Source organism: Plecotus auritus, assembly GCF_963455305.1.
Source record: "Plecotus auritus genome assembly, chromosome: 7".
Taxonomy (NCBI): Eukaryota; Metazoa; Chordata; class Mammalia; order Chiroptera; family Vespertilionidae; genus Plecotus; species Plecotus auritus.
The window spans coordinates 177,677,117-177,695,085 of record NC_137774.1 but is presented as its reverse complement, the minus strand read 5'-3'; the positions used below and the strand labels follow the sequence as shown (position 1 = coordinate 177,695,085).

Here is a 17,969-nt window from a genome sequence, read left to right as displayed (position 1 = left end):
GCAGAGCTCGGGCTGCAGAAGGCTCCCTTTGTGCGCGTCCTGCCCGCGTGGGAGGGAGCCTTGCCCGGCGCCTGCCGTCTCCCACTCGGGCTGGACGCCCTTGTCTGCTGCCTCCAGGACGTTCTTTGTCAGGTGTCTCCCCTCCGCAGGCCCTTCCACGTGGAGCCCACCAACATCGTCAGCGCAAGTGACGTGGTGCAGAGGGTCAGCGACCGCGCCTTGGCCATGAGCAAGAGGATCCACTACTACAGCCGGCTCGCGGCTCCCGCCGACCAGGCGCTGGTAAGGCCGCCCGCCGCCTGGGGCCGAGTCGGATGAACGTGAGCAGCCGCCGGGCGGCTCCCGGGCTTGCACTTCGCTGGTCACGTTCCAAGGGTGGCGTCATGGAAAGTCAGACAGTGGCTCCCTGGTACGCGTCTTCCCTCCCGGCTGGCTCATTCCTGCGGGGCCTGGCACTCGAACCAGTCTCCCCGTGCGGGGGGCGCCGGTGGGAGGCCACAGGGCCCCACAGACCACGGGTGGCTGACTCTTAATCTCCCAAGATCTGTGTTGCTAGCTTAGGATCAAAAATACTTGTTTTAAGTGACTGGTTGCCTCTAAGAAGTAGCACATTTGAGATGTTCAGAAACTTCAGAGCTTAAAGAGCCCCGAGGCGTCCTGGGAGAAAAGACAGTGCTTTGTCTCGGTAATCACCAGCGGGGGAAGGGAGCGGCATTCTGCAGGCGGCTGAGGGCCAGGGCTGGGCAGTCACCCGGTGGAGAGCTCACGCTAAGCACTGGGAGGCGTTATGACCTTGTGCGTGGCCAAAGGAGGGGCTTCCAGAACATTCTGAAGGAGATGATTCCCCCCAGTTTTTCACTTGTTGCTCCCGAGGCCTTTCCATCCGTGGTGGGGCCGAGTCTTGGTTTCACACCAGGATTATGTCTGCCTCTGGGAGCAGAAGGAGCCCAGGATCTCGGATCTGGTCCGACGCCTGCAGGCCCCGCTGTGGGGGCAGCCGTGGCGGGCCGGGCCGGGCCGGCTGTGTGGTTTGGCGGGACACTCGGCGAGCATGCACACCCGGGGGAGCCCTTCTGTGACGGGGCTGTGAGGTGACTGGTGTATCCAAGCACATACACGGTTGATCTAAAATTAGCAATTGATAACGACCGTTTTTAAGGAAGGTGTTTATCCATCATGATTTTCGGAGAATCCCAGTTTTCAAAGGACTGTTCCCGGGGGGATGGGCGGAATGCCATCAGGAAGCTGCTTTTCCTCCGAAAGAGGGAGGCAGCGTTGGGAGGACGTGGACGGAGCGGGGCGGGCTCCGTGGTGAGAGCCCCCGTCCATCCTCCTCTCTGCCTCCACCTCTGCAGGCTCCTCCCCCTGGTCTGCGCCCTCCATCCTGAAGAATCCTTGCGCTGCCTTTTCCTTAAGCTGCGCTAGCCCACCCTTCCCTGCAGCCGCCACAGGGTCTGAGTGGCCTACACGTGGTGTTCCTTCTCTCCCGGCGACTCCTGCGTCCCTAACAGCGGGACCCTCCTCCCCGCTCGGGTCCAGCACCCTCACTAGGAGTCCAGTCACCACCCTGTTCTTGAAGTTCCCCCAGCGGAGGCCAGGCTCCACCCGCAGCCTCCTGACCTCGGTCTCCCCGACCCCCTCTCCTCTCCCCTAAACGGAAGAGAGGAGCATGGGGGCTGCGTAGCTAGGGGCTCCCCTCCTTTCGGCTGAAGGGTTCATGGTGGCCGGTCCTCACGTGCTCCCTCCTGCGGTGTTCGCTCTGTAAAGAGAACTTGTGCAGGTTAATGGGGATATTTCTGTCGTTTGCCCATGACGCTTGGACGTGTGTCTGGCGTCGGGCGCTCTGACGTGCAGGAGACACCCGGCGTGGCGTTTGCCGGCCCTGAGTGTGTGCGTCCGTTTCACAGGTGGCCCCCGACCACGTGGTCCCGGCTCCGGAGGAGCGCTACGTGTACAGCCCGCTGGGCTCGGCGTACAAACTCCAGAGCGGCTCCGAGGGGCCCGCGAAGAACAGCAGCCTCGTGACCATGTGAGTGGCCGCACCTGCAGCGGGCTGAGCCCGAACACGGGGGGGGGGGGGGGGGGGGGGGGGTGCTGCCGGCTCTGTCCCGGGAAAGCGCTTGCGGGGTGACGCCCTCCCTGCTCCCGCTCTCTTTCAGCTTCATGATCTGGAATACCATGATGGGGACCTCGATACTCAGTATTCCTTGGGGCATCAAGCAGGTGATGTCATTTTTCAGCATGATTTTAGCCTGAATTCTTGTCCTTTTCATGTGGTAAGTCTTGCAGTAGCGGTTTTAATAAATCTACATCAATTTTTTAGAAGAGAGTAGATGATAATACTCAATTCTATATGAAGTGGAATGTTTTTATCGTAATTGCTTACCAGGTTTTTATCATGATCATGCGTTTGCTCTGACGTGATGTGTGTGCCGTTCTGCATTTTATCTCAACAGGCGGGATTCACGACCGGGGTGTGCGTCATCCTGCTGATGGGCCTGCTGACCCTTTACTGCTGCTACCGGGTGGTGAGGTCACGAGCCACGATACGTAAGCGCTGCTCAGTGAGGACAGGCGGGCGTGCACGGCGCGTCCCGTGCAGGGAGCCCGCCAGCCTGTGCGTCCTGTTTGGCGCCTAAGGCTGGCTGCTCCGCTCCTGGCCCTGGGCTGACACAGGGCCGCCCTCGGCAGTCAGCAGGCCGCGAGTTCTCTGCGGAACACACTCCCTGTGGAGTTGGTGTCCTTCGCAGGAGAGGCCTTTGCAGGAGCTAACTTTAGAAATCTGTGAGCCTTCTCCAGTTAACGTGACTTGCTTTGACCTATCCTGACCGAAAGGCCTACATGTTGGGCTCTCCTAAAAGGAGAAATTATAACTAGAAAAACATGAAAATGTGAGCAAGGTGTCCTTTATAGCAAACTCTGACAATTGTACCAACACATTTCCTCCGCTCATCTCCATAAATTCTGGATCCGGGAGATGCCTGCTTGGATTGTGTTCAAGTAACTTCGGGCCTAAACAGGCGCACATTATTTAATTGAATCCTAGCAAGTATGAGTCAGCAGCAGACGGGCATTGCCCAATTGTTTTCTGTCTCTCCTAAGCAGTGGTGTGTTTTCTCTTAATTGTATTACTTATTCATAGCCCTTCCCCTTTACCCACAAGTCCCTTGGTGCTCTTGTAGATCTGCCCAGTTAGCCATTAGCCCTTTATCTATTATTTCTTGTCAGTTTTTCCCCATTCAGTATTTGAGTGGCTTTTTTATTATATGGGTTTGTTCCTATCTGCCCATCTTTCCCATTGTAATTCAGTTGGTAGAAAAAGGATAAACGTTCATGTTCTGTTTCTACACTGTCTTCGAACTTTTCTGTAATTTAATTTTAAAATTATTTTTTTATGTTTTTTTATTTATTTCAGAGAGAGGAAGAGAGAGGGAGAGAGGGATAGAAACATCAACGATGAGAGAGAGTCATTGGTCGCTGCCTCCTCCACACCCCCCGACTGGAGGTCAAGCCTGCAACTCAGGCATGTGCCCTGACCAGGAATCGAACCGTGACCTCCTGGTTCATGGGTCACGCTCAACCACTGAGCCACACCGGCCAGGCCAATTTTTTTCAATTCTTAGCTCAATTGTGTGAAGCTTAAAGTGGCATGTGTGGTATAAAGTATGACTCGAGAAAACTGTTTTCCTTAATATTCTCTGAGCATGAAGACTTCTGTCCCTTTACTAATGGTTTTGTCTAGCCTGGGCTTACCACGTGCTTTCACTCGTGACAGACTGTTACTCTACTGCTGTCTGTTTCTCAGAGCGTCTGTACCATCCCACGGACCTACATTTATCTTTGCGTGTTTGCGCTGTGTTCTCATTTCCGTTATTTCTTACTGTGATCTATCGGCTGCTGTCACACCCACCATCTTTTACTAAGTGTCTGAGTTAATCTGGGGAAAGAAATGACGGATGAGGAACGGACCCCTGATTCTACCCTCCTCCTCCTCCTCTCCTTTGTCCCAGCCTCGGTGGACACCACGGCCTGGGAGTTCCCCGATGTCTGCAGGCACTACTTCGGCGCCTTCGGGCAGTGGTCGAGCCTCCTGTTCTCCCTGGTGTCGCTCGTGGGAGCCATGGTCGTGTACTGGGTGCTCATGTCTAACTTCCTGTTTAACACCGGGAAGTTCCTGTTCAGTAAGTCTCCACGTCCTGTGCGTTCTCAGTTACTCCAGGTGCCGTAACTACTGTCATGGTTTAGTTTTGCCTTAACTTCTGGACCTGGGACAAATGAAGAAGAAGGTACTATTTGTAATTCTGGGAAATATATTTGATTCCGTTTGTTTTCTGTGGGTATGATCTCATCTACAATGTGTATGCTCATTTGCAAAGACTGATTTTTGAATCAGTTATGTTCCTTCAGATTCTCTAATTAATATAAAATATATTAAGCTCCAGCAGATGTCTGAAGCAGTTTCCGTCTCTACCACGGGATTTTAGCACGACACGGCTTACGGAGTTAGTTCGTAGGTGTCGGTTACGAAAGGAGTTGATGTGTAGAGTCTCGGGGAAGCAAACTCCAGCCACTCGTCTTGGGAGTGTTAGGGTCGAAGTCAGGAACCGGTGCTGCGCACAGGCCGCGCGGGCACGGGCTGGGAGACGCTGTGCAGCCAGGCCTCTTGTCAGGGCTTCCCCGGGTCCTGGCCGGCGTGAGCCTGGGCGTCAGGGCCGCCGTCAGCATCCTCAGCTGCTCATCTCAGGCCAGGAACCGCCCCGGGAGATGCTGTAAAGCCCGGAGCACGAAGCTGCCTTCATTCTGCCCTGACGCGCGCACGGTGGAGTCCCGTGTGTCACCTGCTTTACGACCTTGAGATGGCCTCTAACAGACATCCTTACCGCCTCTACGTTTTAACCAAGCACGCTTATCGGTGCTTCCTGGGTTATACAAGGTCAGCGCCACGCGGCACAGAGCGAGCCTCTCAGGCCCGGGGGCAGGAAACGCGCCCCTGCCCGCCTGGCCGGCCCTCCCGGGAGAGACGGGCGCCAGGTGTCTGCCCGCGCTCCTCACCTGCCGGCTCCGGGGCCCGGGCGCTGTGGGCGTCAGGACCGCGAGGCCCGGGCTGTGAAAGCACCTGCTGTGCTCTGTGAGCTGCTCGTGATTGTCCAGATCATTGGCCCTGTGTGGCCTTTCCCTCCTGCGGACTTCACCCTCCCGGGAGGCGCGGCCAGCTCCCGCGTCCGTGAGAGCAGAGGGTCCTCACCCAGGCCTCTTACCTGGACTCAGCCTGGGCGGAGAGTATAAGTGACACGCTCCCATGTTCGCGAGAGCAGAGGCTCTTACCTGGACTCAGCCTGGGCGGAGAGTATAAGTGTGACCCGCTCCCGCGTCCACGAGAGCAGAGGGTCCTCACCCAGGGCTCTCACCTGGACTCAGCCTGGGCGGAGAGTATAAGTGTGACCCGCTCCCGCGTCCACGAGAGCAGAGGGTCTTACCTGGACTCAGCCTGGGCGGAGAGTATAAGTGACCAGCTCCCGTGTCCGTGAGAGCAGAGGGTCCTCACCCAGGGCTCTCACCTGGACTCAGCCTGGGCGGAGAGTATAAGTGTGACCCGCTCCCGTGTCCACGAGAGCAGAGGGTCCTCACCCAGGGCTCTCACCTGGACTCAGCCTGGGCGGAGAGTATAAGTGTGGCCGCTCCCGCGTCCGCGAGAGCAGAGGGTCCTCACCCAGGGCTCTCACCTGGACTCAGCCTGGGCGGAGAGTATAAGTGACCCGCTCCCATGTCCGCGAGAGCAGGGTCTTCACCCAGGGCTCTTACCTGGACTCGGCCCTGGGCGGATGTGTAAGAACCTCGGTCAGGTGACATCTTCACAGCAGGACAGTGACGCCAGGGCCTTGCCTGGGGGAGGAGGCCGAGCTGCGTGTGGCTGAGGGGGTCTGGTTCCGGGGCCAGCAGCGCTGCCACCCAGGCGACCTTCACAGCTGGTTACAGTAAAAGACTTGAGCGGCCATCGGTTCAGCATCGCATTCAGGATTATCAAGCTCTGTTTTTCCTTCGTTTCCAGATTTCATTCATCACATCAATGACACGGATGCTGGGCTGAGGACCAATGACAGCAACCCCGGTAAGCAGTGTGGAACGTAACGTTCAGCTTGGGTTTCATTCCCCACTTCGCTTCAGAATGGACTTAAGGCAGAGATGGTGACTTCTTTTAGGGACAGGACTACCACAAAACCGTTCCCACCGTGTTGCCGGGGCCACTGCCGAAGGGTTGGCCGTCCGTGTGTTAAAAAAAAGCACAAGAACCAGCTGCACCCCAGGCTGTGCTAATGTGAGGCGCGCGACGCCAGGTCCCGCGCACACCTCACGGCTGGGGCCACGCCGGCAGGGCCCGCGTCTGCCGTGAAGACTCAGCGCGTAGTTCACGTACCCGGACCCCTGCCCCGTGTTTGGTCCGGGGCGCAGGTCCAGTTTGCCGACTCGGTTTAGGCCCGTGGTGCTCAGTCACTCATGTTAAGGCACACGCCCGTGTCCTGTGGAGTAGCTCCCTTCCTGACGGTGAGCAGCAGGGGACACGCGTGGCCTGGCGGGACACCTGCGCTTCCTGTGAGGACGCTGCCACGCACGTCTCCCCGGCCCAGTTCTCCCGGAGCGGCATCCACGGTGCTGAGCCTGGGAGCGGGCTGGGCCGTGTTCCCTCTGCGGGCCGACGTTGCCCCGTGCCGTCCGTGCTAGGAAAACGGCTTCCCTTCCCCGCTCCCTGGGTAACATCTGAGCTCCCGGCTGCCGTCAAGTGGGATAAACTCCCCGGAGAATGACTCTGGATGCCTGGAATTCAGGATTCCTACGCTCTGACCAATGATGAGGTGTTGGCAATACCGTGACAGCTCCTTCAACGACGTCTGCTTTTTATCCCAAAACCAGAGATCAGTTGGTTGTTGGCAGAAGCCTGGCCGTTGGCCGTGGGGGGCTAATCACGGCACGGCCACCCTGCGTGGCATCGCTCACGTTATCGTTACATACATGAGATCAAATGCTGGGGCCTGTAAGATGACCCCACCAAACCCCTTTGGTCCCCGTATCTGCTCTCTGGCCGTGGAGCCGGAGGGGTTTGTGGGGACACCTCATAGTTCCCAGGGGACATGAGGGATGTGCCTGCGCATTTTCTAACAGTCCTCCCCCTTTCACTGTGTCTAGGTAGGAGGTTTCTAACGTATCTGAGTGTAAGCCTCCGCCTTTCCCGAGAGGAGAGACTGGGTGTGGGGTGCAGGCTGAGGTGGGGCCCGTGTGGCCTCTGGGTCCTGGCTGCTCCCTGCGCTCTCCTGACCGACGCCTCCCCGTGCAGTGACCTGTCCGAGCGCAGGCAGCGGCCGTCCCGACAATGGCTCCGCCGTCCTCTCCGCCAACGCCACGGGCCTGCAGCAGTTCGAGGAGTGGTGGGACAAGTCCCGGACGGTGCCCTTCTACCTCGTGGGGCTGCTGCTGCCGCTGCTCAGCTTCAGGTCGCCGTCCTTCTTCTCCAGGTTCAACGTCCTAGGTGCGCTGAGGTGCGAGGCGGGTGCGGGGAGCCTCTGGCCCCGTGGGAATGCCTGGTAGGGGGGGGGGGGGGGGGCTGCCCGCTGTTCCTGTGTTAATTATTCACGCGCACCTTCCCCAGCTCGGGGCTTGCTTTTCTGTTTTGTTTTTGTTGTTGTTATTGATCCTCACCCCAGGATATTTTTCCATTGATTTTAGAGAGAGGGGAAGAGAGAGGGAAAGACAGAGAAACATTGATGTGAGAGAGACACATCAATTGGTTGTCTCCTGCGCACACCTCCCCCTGGGGCTGGGGATCAAGCCCGCAACCAAGGTACCTGCCCTTGAGTGGAATCGAACCCAGGACCCTTCAGTCCGAGGGCCAACCTATCCACTGAGCCACACCGGTTAGGGCAGCCGTGGGCAAACTACGGCCCGCGGAGCCGAAAGAGCAGAGGGTTCTCTTGCTCTCCCCTCCGCTCCTTTACTTTGAATTTATATTAGTTCACACAAACACTATATCCATGCTTTTGTTCCGGCCCTCCGGTCCAGTTTAAGAACCCATTGTGGCCCTCGAGTCAAAAAGTTTGCCCACCCCTGACTAACTCCTTAACGGGAGCGACCCTCCGACTCCCAGGCTGATACTTCGGAGCCCCGTCCCTGTGCCTGAGGCTGGGGATGGACCATCTTCTGCCCCCCCGCCCCCCCACCCCCACCCCAGGCAGCTGCCCATCACAGCCTCCCCAGGCCCAGGCAGCGCCCCGGGCTCCAGGCCCCTTGCCTTGCCCTGGATGTCGGACTGACGTTCCCAGCCTGTCGACGCCCGAACCTTCCCGCACGAAGACCGAGTCCCTCTCCTCCCCTCTCCTCGGTCGCCTGGCAGGCGCTTCGTGGTGGACTCTGGCCCCGCTAAGCTCAGCTCAGGCGTGCGCCGGGCCGCGGCCTTCAGCGACGTGAGGCCCTTCCTCGGGTCCGCCCGGGCCTCCCGCACCGCTTTTCTGCTCCGTGTGCTGCTACCTCACGCCCCGCTCCTGCCTTAGCTCCCCCGGTGTGGTGGGGACGCAGTGACGGCGACAATGTCCCGTCTGCTGAGGCTCTGAAACAAGCAGGGTTACAGCGACCTGCAAAGCCGAACCGGTCTGAGTGGTTCTGGTGTCTCTCGCAGGCACGGTGTCCGTGGTCTACCTGACCTTCCTCGTCACCTTCAAGGCTGCTCGCTCGGGATTTCACCTGGAGTTTCACTGGTTTACGCCAACAGAGTTTTTTGTGCCAGGTGAGCTCCTTTAAAAGAAAGCGTTCATGGCGGCGTCTTTACGTTCACTGCTTGGACGGCTGCTCTTCTAAGACAGGAACGTCGTGCTCACCCTGAGCGTTGTCATGGATGCTGTTAAGCTGAAACAAGTCCCGTGGCCCTGGCTGGTGGCTCCGTTGCTTGGGGCATCGTCCTGCACCCGAAGGGGCGGGTGCGACTCCCGCCAGGGCGCCTGCCTGGGCGCAGGTTTGATCCCAGGTCAGGGCCCGTGCGGGAAGGCAGCCGTGTGGGTGGGTTAGTGTGTCTCTCCCTCCTACCCGCTCTGAAACCAGTGCGCACGCCCTTGGCTGAGAATTAGGGAAGCGTCCAGGTGAAATCGCTCTGCTCTTCCTCGTTAGGGAGCAGGCGGGCCCTTGGCCACCTCGGCCTTCCAGTGCCACGCGGTCAGAGTCAAGACCCAGACTTGGCCGAGGAAACAGCCTGGATTTCAGGGACTTCAAACGCGGTCCGGATGGACCCGCGTGGATCACACCGCGCGTCAGCGTCGTTGCCCGTGAGGTTTCCTGTCGCTGTCTCAGGCCGAGGTCACTGCTGTGTGTCCCCTCCCTCCTTTCTTCCTCATGGTTACAACTTGGCAGTTTCTAAGCTTCACCCAGATGGGAGGATTGGGACAGGGTAAAGCACCGTGAGGCCAGGTGGATCATGCTGGGTGAGGAGCCAGACCAGAAAGGAAGTGACCGTTGCACTAGGCAGGGGGAGGGTGGGGGGCGCCGGCCCGGGGCCACAGGAGCCCGAGAAATCCTGTGGTCTGGCCCTGCCCTGACGTTAGTGAGTGAGCTGGACGGCCCAGCAGAGCAGCTGATGGTTGAGGGGGTGGGGTGGCTGCGAGTGATGTCATCAGTACCCGATGGCCTTGGCAGAAAGAAGGTCCCCACCCTGGGCTAGATACCCTGAAGGTGAAGAAGGAGACGTGGCCCGCGGACGGCTCCTTCCCTTCTCAGCGCTGACCCGCAGCGATCCCGTCTCCGCTCTGTCTGGGGGCTCCACAGGCTGGGACCCCCCCCCCCCCGCCCGCCTGCCCCATTCCCGCTGTGACAGCCGCCCTGGCCCCGGGGCTGAGCTGGAGGCCACAGAGGTGGCTGCTGGTGCTGCCTGGGTCCTGGTTTTCCCAGGGTCTGACCAGTCTAGGCGGGAGGACGAGAAAACGCCCCAATTACACCCTCAGCGTGTTACCCACGAAACGCATTGGGTGTTGAGGAAGGAAAGGGGGAAGGAGGGAGTTCGTCTTGGAAATAAAAACTAGAACAGCGCGGAGCGTAGGGAGCCGGGATTCCGTCGGCGGATCTCAGGGCTCGCCCAGTAGACAGGGAAGCTCACCCTCCCGCGTGGAAGCAGTTACGGCAGGAGTTGTCGCTGAGACTGAAGGGCGGCTGACATGTCCAAGGGGTGTGACCCCTATGAATCGTGTGCAGACCATGCGCAGCGATGGCAGCTAGAGGCACAGACCCCGTTGGAGCGGGGGGAGGGGGCGGGGGGGGGGGGGACTGGTGGTGTCGTGAGGAAGCCTGGGACGAGGATGAGGAGCGCCGTGTCCCCCTGAGGCAGCTGCTGCATCCCTCCGCGGCACCGCTTTGCTCCGCCTTAAAGAGCGTCTGCACGTTTTCCCGGGAACTGTCATAAATAAACCCCCATGCTGGGCAGAAACACGCACAGTAGAAATAAGGGTTCAAAGGAAATGTGTGAGATACAGAAACTCCCAGAAAGTAGACTAGAAGTCATGGATGCTGGGATGGACAGAATATGGGGAGAGGGAGGGAGGGGAGGGAGGGGAAAGGAGGGGGAGGGAGGGAGGGGAGGAGGGAGGGAGAGGGAGGGAGGGAGGGGAGGAGAATAAGGATGCGAACACCAGAGCATCACTTCAGGGGGCCCAGCACCAGCTGAAACTAGTTCCATGGAAAAGAGGACACGAAGGGATGAGACTGCCAGCGAAGTAGCTGCAGACATTTCCCCGGAACGAAGTGCAGGCCTTCTGTGTGCAGGCCTCCCAGGGCCCAGCTGTGGCCGAGCCCCCCAGCCGGCGTCACACCCAAGGCCCCGGGCGCAGGCCGGGCACGGCAGCCTGCGGGGACGGGGCGGTCCGGGCGCAGGCCAGGCACGGCAGCCTGCGGGGACGGGGACGGGGACAGGGCGGTCCGGGCGCAGGCCGGGCACGGCAGCCTGCGGGGACGGGGACGGGGCGGTCCGGGCGCAGGCCGGGCACGGCAGCCTGCGGGGATGGGATGGGGCGGTCTGGGCGCAGGCCAGGCATGGCAGCCTGCGGGGACGGGGACGGGGCGGTCTGGGCGCAGGCCAGGCACGGCAGCCTGCGGGGACGGGGACGGGGCGGTCTGGGCGCAGGCCGGGCACGGCAGCCTGCGGGGATGGGATGGGGCGGTCTGGGCGCAGGCCGGGCACGGCAGCCTGCGGGGACGGGGACGGGGCGGTCCGGGCGCAGGCCGGGCACGGCAGCCTGCGGGGACGGGGACGGGGCGGTCCGGGCGCAGGCCCGGAGGGGGCGGCCTGAGAGCGAGAAGACACCAGCGGTGTCACCAAGGCTCAGAACAGGTTATTTTCACCCAAAATGCTGAGCACCGCCACACTGTCTGTGCCTCTTCAAGTCTTTGCCCACTTCCTGTTTTTCAAATTGATTTATGAGCATCCTTTATACACTCCAGATGTGCTTCCTGTGTCAGACTGAAGTATCACAGCTCCCCCCCCCCCCCTTCTCTCTTAACGTGTCTTCTCCAACAAGCAAAGCAGCAGCGTGAGAACGATGGGCATTCCGGGCTCCTCGGAGACCACGCTGTCAAGGAGTCTGTGTTCTTAACTCACTGAGCAGCGGTCCTGGGCTCCCTCGGAGCATTTCCCCGCTCACCCCCCCTTCCCGTCCCTCCGTCCGTCCGTGTGTGGGTCAGGCTACAGCAAGTCCCTGCAGACACGAGGTCTTGTTTTTTCAGTCCGTCAGCCACTCCGCGTCTAGTGTTTGGAGAGCTCAGCCTATTCACTGAAGCTAATGATCAGTGGCTGTGGGCTTCCTCTGGCCGCGTGGTTCACTGATTTCTTGTAATTCCTTTCTTCCCGCATGACGGGGTGACTTTGGATTCTCACCGAGGAGTTGTCCCATTGTTCCTCTAGAACGAGCATCTGCAGATAAGGTCATACGTAAATAACAGTTTTATCCTCTTTCCCACATTGGTGCCTCGATTATAGTTAATCGATTAATAGATTAATGTAAGCGTAACGCTGCCATTGAGATGATGTCGTCTTTACTGCTCTCCTCTCAGAGTCACTGTGTTTATTGCAGAAGTCTCGAGCGTAGGTAAGGGTCCCTTTAAAATACATCCCACTCGCAGAGACAACCTCCAGCTGCGCTTTGGGGTGGCCCCCCATCTTTCTTTGCACGCGCTCACACGCACGCGCCACGCACACGCGCACTGTTTTCTGTAAAAGTAAGATCCTGCCGACGTGCTGCCTGGGTCCGGAGCACTTGCCGTAACATGCAGTCCTCCTCCGGAGCACGATCCTCACACCTGTGCGTCCCTGACAGCTCATCTTCGAGTAGCCGTTCCCCGCCACGCAGACGGTGAAGTCATTCCGGTATTTTGGAGCAATGCTGCCGATTAGCCATTAAGAAATATTAAGTGACCAACTCTTCCTCCCACGATTCCTTTTCTAAAGTTATTTTTTTTTTCTGGAAAATTAAAGTATTGGGCGGCGGGGGGGGTGGCTTGAGGGTCCCTCAGAACCCTGGATTTGAGTCTGCTCTCCATACACCGCTCAGGGGCCTCAGAAGGGACCCTGGGGAGGTTCCCCCCCGCCCCCCCCCCCCCCCCCAGGAGTCACTCCCAAGCCGGTCCTTTCCCCCTTCGAGCACTCGCTCAGGTGGAGGTGAGCCCGGAGTAGCTTCATGGAGAGGTTTCTGGGTCCCCCCCTTGACAGACACGGACAGTGGGTGGTGAGTGACCAGCGTCGGGCAGCGTGCGTCCGTCTTGTAGTTGTCGGTGTTAACGTGGCCCCCCTCCTTCTCTCCCAGAGATGCGAGCTCGCTTCCCGCAGCTGACGGGCGTGCTGACCCTGGCTTTCTTCATCCACAACTGTGTCATCACGCTTCTCAAGAGCAACAAGAACCAGGAAAACAACGTGAGTAATTCATCACCTGAGGGAGGGACGCTTGCTTCTGGGTCTTGGCTTTTAAGTTTAAACCGTAGACAACGGTCAGCAAACTTTTCCTGTGCAGATTCACGCGGTAAATATTTCAGGCCTTGGGGGCCATGCGATCCCGTCATCACTGCCCCAGGCCTGCTGTGGCCGCCAGTAGCCATGGGCAATATGTAAACAAGTGGCGATGGCTGTGTTTCACGGAAACTTTATTTACCCAAACGAACAGCTGACGGATTGCACTGGATTTCGCCGGGGGCCACAGGTTGCCAGCTCCTGCTTGAGCAAGCACTAAAAAAAAACAGAGGCCAACGGAGGTGATGACAGCTTTAAAAATACCCCGTGACCTGAAAGACAGGAAGAGGGACAGATAGAAAACACATAGCAAGGTGAGAGCTTTAACCCCAGCAACACTGATAACCACAGGAAGTAAAAATAGTCTAACTATTGCAATTAAAAGGTAGGGATTGTCAGAATGATCTCAAAACCTAGCTCTATGCTATCTATAAGGAACTTCCTTCCCATATAAAGACGTGCCATAATGACGCTACACGGAAGGAAGGCGGCGTGGCTGTTTTAATGCCAAGGTGGACTTCAGGGTGGGGAGTATCGCCAACATACAGAGGAACATTGTACAATGACCTTTAGGGATCGAGTCATCAGGAAGACATCATAATCCTAAATATGTGTGCGCCCTATGACAGAACTTCCCTGAGATCTCCTGACCCCTCCCTGAGTAACTGAGAGAACAAACAGAAAATAAATGAGGCATAGAAAACTCGAAAAGCACTAGCAGCCTTCCTGGTCTCATTGCATTTATAAACGTCTCCCCTCAAACAGCAACAGGACGGACATTCATTTCAAACGCACATGGAATGTTTACCGAGATGGACCAAGTAAATTGGAAAGGATTGAAATTGTACCAAGTATTTTTTTGACCATCACGAAGTTAGACGTCAATAACAGAAAGAAATTTGGGAAATTGACAGATACTAAGCAACATATTCTTAAATAACCAACCAGAAAAAATAGAAAATGCTTTGAGAGTACTGAGATGGAGACAGACATACCAGAATTTATAGGATGCAGCTAAAGCAGTGCTCAGGGGGAAATTTATAGCTGTAAACGCCTATATCAGAAGAGAAGAAAGATCTCAAATCAATAACCTACCCTTCTACCTCGAGACTCTGGAAAAAGAAAGCGAACTAGACCCAGAGCAAGCAGAAGGACCCGGTGCTTGTGGCCTTTCTGCGGATTCCGAACTCAAGGTGACGGCTTCTAACCATGTAAACGGAAGTCACGATGCGGCCCTCACCGAGGTCCACGCGGCTGTCCCTGAACCACACAGGAAGGAAGCGCTCCTGGGCCTCGGGTTCTGAGGAGGCTCCAGGCAGCGTTGGGCAGAGGCATCGAGAAGGCAAACATCTTTCTACGTGGAAGGAAGGTAGCTGTCAACCTCGGCAAGAATGTAGGCCAAGCTCCTCGGTTTTCATCTGTTCGGTCACCTGGGAACACACCTGGCATATGACCTGGGAGCGGAGTCGGGATTGAGTGACTCTGGATTTTCCAAGTTTCCTAACTCGGTGACCTTCGAATGTCATTGTCTTCCTCGGAAATGACAGTGTGGTTTGATACGGACCCTCAGCGTCTTCATCACAGCTAACTCTTACAAAGTAGGAAAAGCATTTCACGTGGTCTGGACCTCCTCCCTTCTCTCCTGATGCGTACAGACGGGATCTTGTTAACGGGAGAGTGTCTCCCGCAGGTCCTTCGGGTGCCTTTAAGTTGTGTAACGAGAACCCATTCGCTTTCGCCAGGACTCGCTCCTGCGGTTGAATGAGTTAGATCCCAGAAAACACCTACCTGGGCCTCCTCGATCCTGCCTTCCTCTCCCCCTCCTCCCCACCTGGTTTCACGTTAAAGCTGCTTTCACAGGGTCTCCTAACACTCCAGAGGGAACGGCAGACAGAGGTGAGAGCGCAACGAGGAAATAGCAGTTTCCCATGGACACAGATGGGGTAGCAGCAGCGTGGGGGGCGCAGTGGGAAGGGTGAGACAGCTAGCCGCCAGGTGGCAGCCCGGGGGGCAGGGACTGTGCCGAGCTGTGCCAGGCTGCAGCACGAAGAGGAGAATGGCCCTGATGGGAAGAACGAAGGCGCCAGAGCGAGTGACGGGCGCTCCGGCAGGTCACCGGGGAGGGGCTCGGACTGCACACACCAAGACGAGGCAGGAAATGTTGGGAGCGACACCGACTTGGAAAGAATGAACATGACGGCTCAGCAAGACGTGGGGAGGTGCTGCTCGGTGATGACTGTGCCGGGAGGAGGGGTCCCGGCTCCCTCGGGGTCCCCGCCCTCAGCCCTGCACCCAGCATGCCCGCCGACGCCTTCTCCCTGAAACAGATGGACGTGCTTTCCTGGGGGACAGTAGTCTGGCCCCCCACTGAGTCGGACGGCCTTCCTGCTTTGCTGACCTTCGTTTAGTGCAGCCGTGGGCAAACTACGGCCCGCGGGCCGGATCCGGCTGTTCTATCCGGTTCTCTTGCTCTCCCCTCCGCTCCTTTACTTTGAATTTATATCAGTTCACACAAACACTCCATCCATGCTTTTGTTCCGGCCCTCCGGTCCAGTTTAAGAACCCATTGTGGCCCTCAAGTCAAAAAGTTTGCCCACCCCTGGTTTGGTGTGCACCCGCTTGGTTCTGTGCGAACAAGTGGAAAGGCTTCGTAGCTTATTTGCTTTCTGCCTCCTGGCGGGAGCCGGGTGCACGTGGTGCGCACCAGCATGCGTGTCTGATACTGCGGTCGGCCTGTGCTCAGTCTCCCTCGTGTTGGTAAAGGCCCCGGGAGGGTTTCTATCTGCACGGGGCGGGGCGCGGCCGGGGGAGACACGGCACACGGGAACCGTGTGTGAGCAGCGGAACGTGCGCAGGCCCCTGAGCCCTCGGTGCTGTCACTGCGGCCGTTTCCGGAGGAGGGGTGTCCACACAGCAGAGGTGGTCCCCAGGCGCAAGGGGCCGTCTTCTCACTGCGTTTACGCTTCCTTACCTGTGTCCTTAGCTTCACGGCAGCTTGTGTTTAAAAGGAAAAGTGAACAGGCCTGTTCCTCACGGAGGTGCAGCGTGTCCGGCCCGGCCGTGGGGGAACGGAGGCCAGGCCCGAGCACGGCGGGTCGCTCTGCGGGTGTCACGGGTCCGACAGCTGTGCATGGAGGAGCACGGCCCACTCTGCGCGGCGCCCGCGCCTGTTGACCGGCCCAGCGTGCCATGGCCCAGTGTTTGGACAGCCGCCGGTTAATTCCCTGTGCTCACCGTCGATGAGGCTTGTCTTCAGTGCCTGCTCGCTGTCTGCTCCGTAGCAGCTTTCCTTCCTCCTGTAACGTCTTCTGTTCCGTCCAGGCTCTGCGGGTCCGCACAGGCTTTGGCCATGTGAGCTCCTTGGCTCAAAGGAGAAAAGGTTCATCCTGCGGGTCACCCCGAAAGTGGCTTTTCTTGCTCCCTGGTAGTCCCTTGGCTTTATTATTTTAGGTAAAACTTAATCATCTGGTAAACTATTTGCTTTTTGAACTTAAGCCAGAATTTCTATCATCTTAAACCACCGTTTTTGTTAACTTCCTCCGCCTGCCCATCGGTAGCTCCGTGTGCATCCCCCGAAGAGTGACCACATGTCAGACTAACTGTCAGGCATGTGAACTCTGTTTCACTTCCTTTCTGTGAACAGACGGGACCCTAGAAGGGATATGTACACATGCACATGCACACACATGTACACACACACGTACATGCACACACACATACACGCACACACACACAGCCAAAGGTAGACCTCGTGTTTGCCAGGCTGCTTTGTCCTGTTGGGACGCACTCCTGCAGGCAGAGCCGCGCTGTGAGCCGCCATCCTCTCTCCACAGGTGAGGGACCTGGCCATTGCCTACCTGCTGGTGACGCTCACCTACCTGTACATCGGAGTCCTTGTCTTCGCCTCCTTCCCTTCGCCACCGCTGTCCAAGGACTGCATCGAGCAGGTGAGCCTGGCACCTTCTGTGGGATCAGACCCCAGCCCTTCGGAGTGTGAGCAACACTAACCACTGAGCCCCCGCGGGGCCAGTGTTTCCCCGATGGGTGCAGTGGGAGGTGCGGTGTGAGAGTCACAGGTGTGAGAGTCACAGGTGTGAGTGTCACAGGTGTGAGAGTCACAGGTGTGAGAGTCACAGGTGTGAGTGTCACAGGTGTGAGAGTCACAGGTGTGAGAGTCACAGGTGTGAGAGTCACAGGTGTGTCACAGGTGTGAGAGTCACAGGTGAGAGAGTCACAGGTGTGAGAGTCACAGGTGTGTCACAGGTGTGAGAGTCACAGGTGAGAGAGTCACAGGTGTGAGAGTCACAGGTGTGTCACAGGTGTGAGAGTCACAGGTGTGTCACAGGTGTGAGAGTCACAGGTGAGAGAGTCACAGGTGTGAGAGTCACAGGTGTGAGTGTCACAGGTGTAAGTGTCACAGGTGAGAGAGTCTCAGGTGTGAGAGTCACAGGTGAGTGATAAAGGTGGTTTCAGCATCATTGTGCTGATCGTGTCTCATTTTGGTAAGAAAAACAGGTTTGAGTGGCTGCTGTGATGTGAGCTTGGGACACCCCTCCCCAAGGCCTTTGGCTACCAGGCGTCTGCCGCAAACTCCCCGATGCAACAACGCGTAAAGCCAGTCGCCGGGAACAGCAGTGTCCGTGGTGCTTTGTTTGAAGGGGGAGGGGAACGATTAGCTGCTTTTCTAAGATGCCAAGCTAACACGGAGGAAACGGAGGGAAGTCCTCCCCTGTTTGGTGACGGACTGTGAAGAGCAGTGACACTGGGACAGACTGCCCCCCCCCCTGCGCCCCCGGCTGAAAGGGCGGCGTGCCTCCGGCGGGGCGGCACAGCCTCGGTTCAGTTCCATTAAATACACTCGATGGTTAGGCGGGGCCTTCGGAGCCCGCTCCTCCGCGGCGAGGACAAGGCTTTCTTTGTCATTCTGATGCCACGTCAGCTGCAG

At 57.9% G+C, this 17,969-nt stretch overlaps 1 protein-coding gene across 7 annotated transcripts in view; it reads left to right on the top strand.

Annotated features, from left to right (window-relative positions):
* Positions 1–17,969, top strand: part of SLC38A9 (solute carrier family 38 member 9) — an 83,606-nt gene that overhangs the window by 15,487 nt on the left and 50,150 nt on the right. For 4 of the 7 annotated variants that reach the window (XM_080677348.1, XM_080677344.1, XM_080677346.1 and 1 more), the window contains exons 3-12: positions 150–282; positions 1,908–2,029; positions 2,160–2,223; positions 2,457–2,550; positions 4,011–4,181; positions 6,050–6,109; positions 7,331–7,522; positions 8,666–8,773; positions 12,825–12,931; positions 16,858–16,971. In XM_080677348.1, the coding sequence (XP_080533474.1) occupies positions 150–282; positions 1,908–2,029; positions 2,160–2,223; positions 2,457–2,550; positions 4,011–4,181; positions 6,050–6,109; positions 7,331–7,522; positions 8,666–8,773; positions 12,825–12,931; positions 16,858–16,971 (1,165 nt within the window). Of the gene's footprint in view, positions 1–149; positions 283–1,907; positions 2,030–2,159; positions 2,224–2,456; positions 2,551–4,010; positions 4,182–6,049; positions 6,110–7,330; positions 7,533–8,665; positions 8,774–12,824; positions 12,932–16,857; positions 16,972–17,969 lie in introns of all 7 variants that reach the window. The other 3 variants (XM_080677345.1, XM_080677342.1, XM_080677347.1) reach the window with 1 other exon arrangement.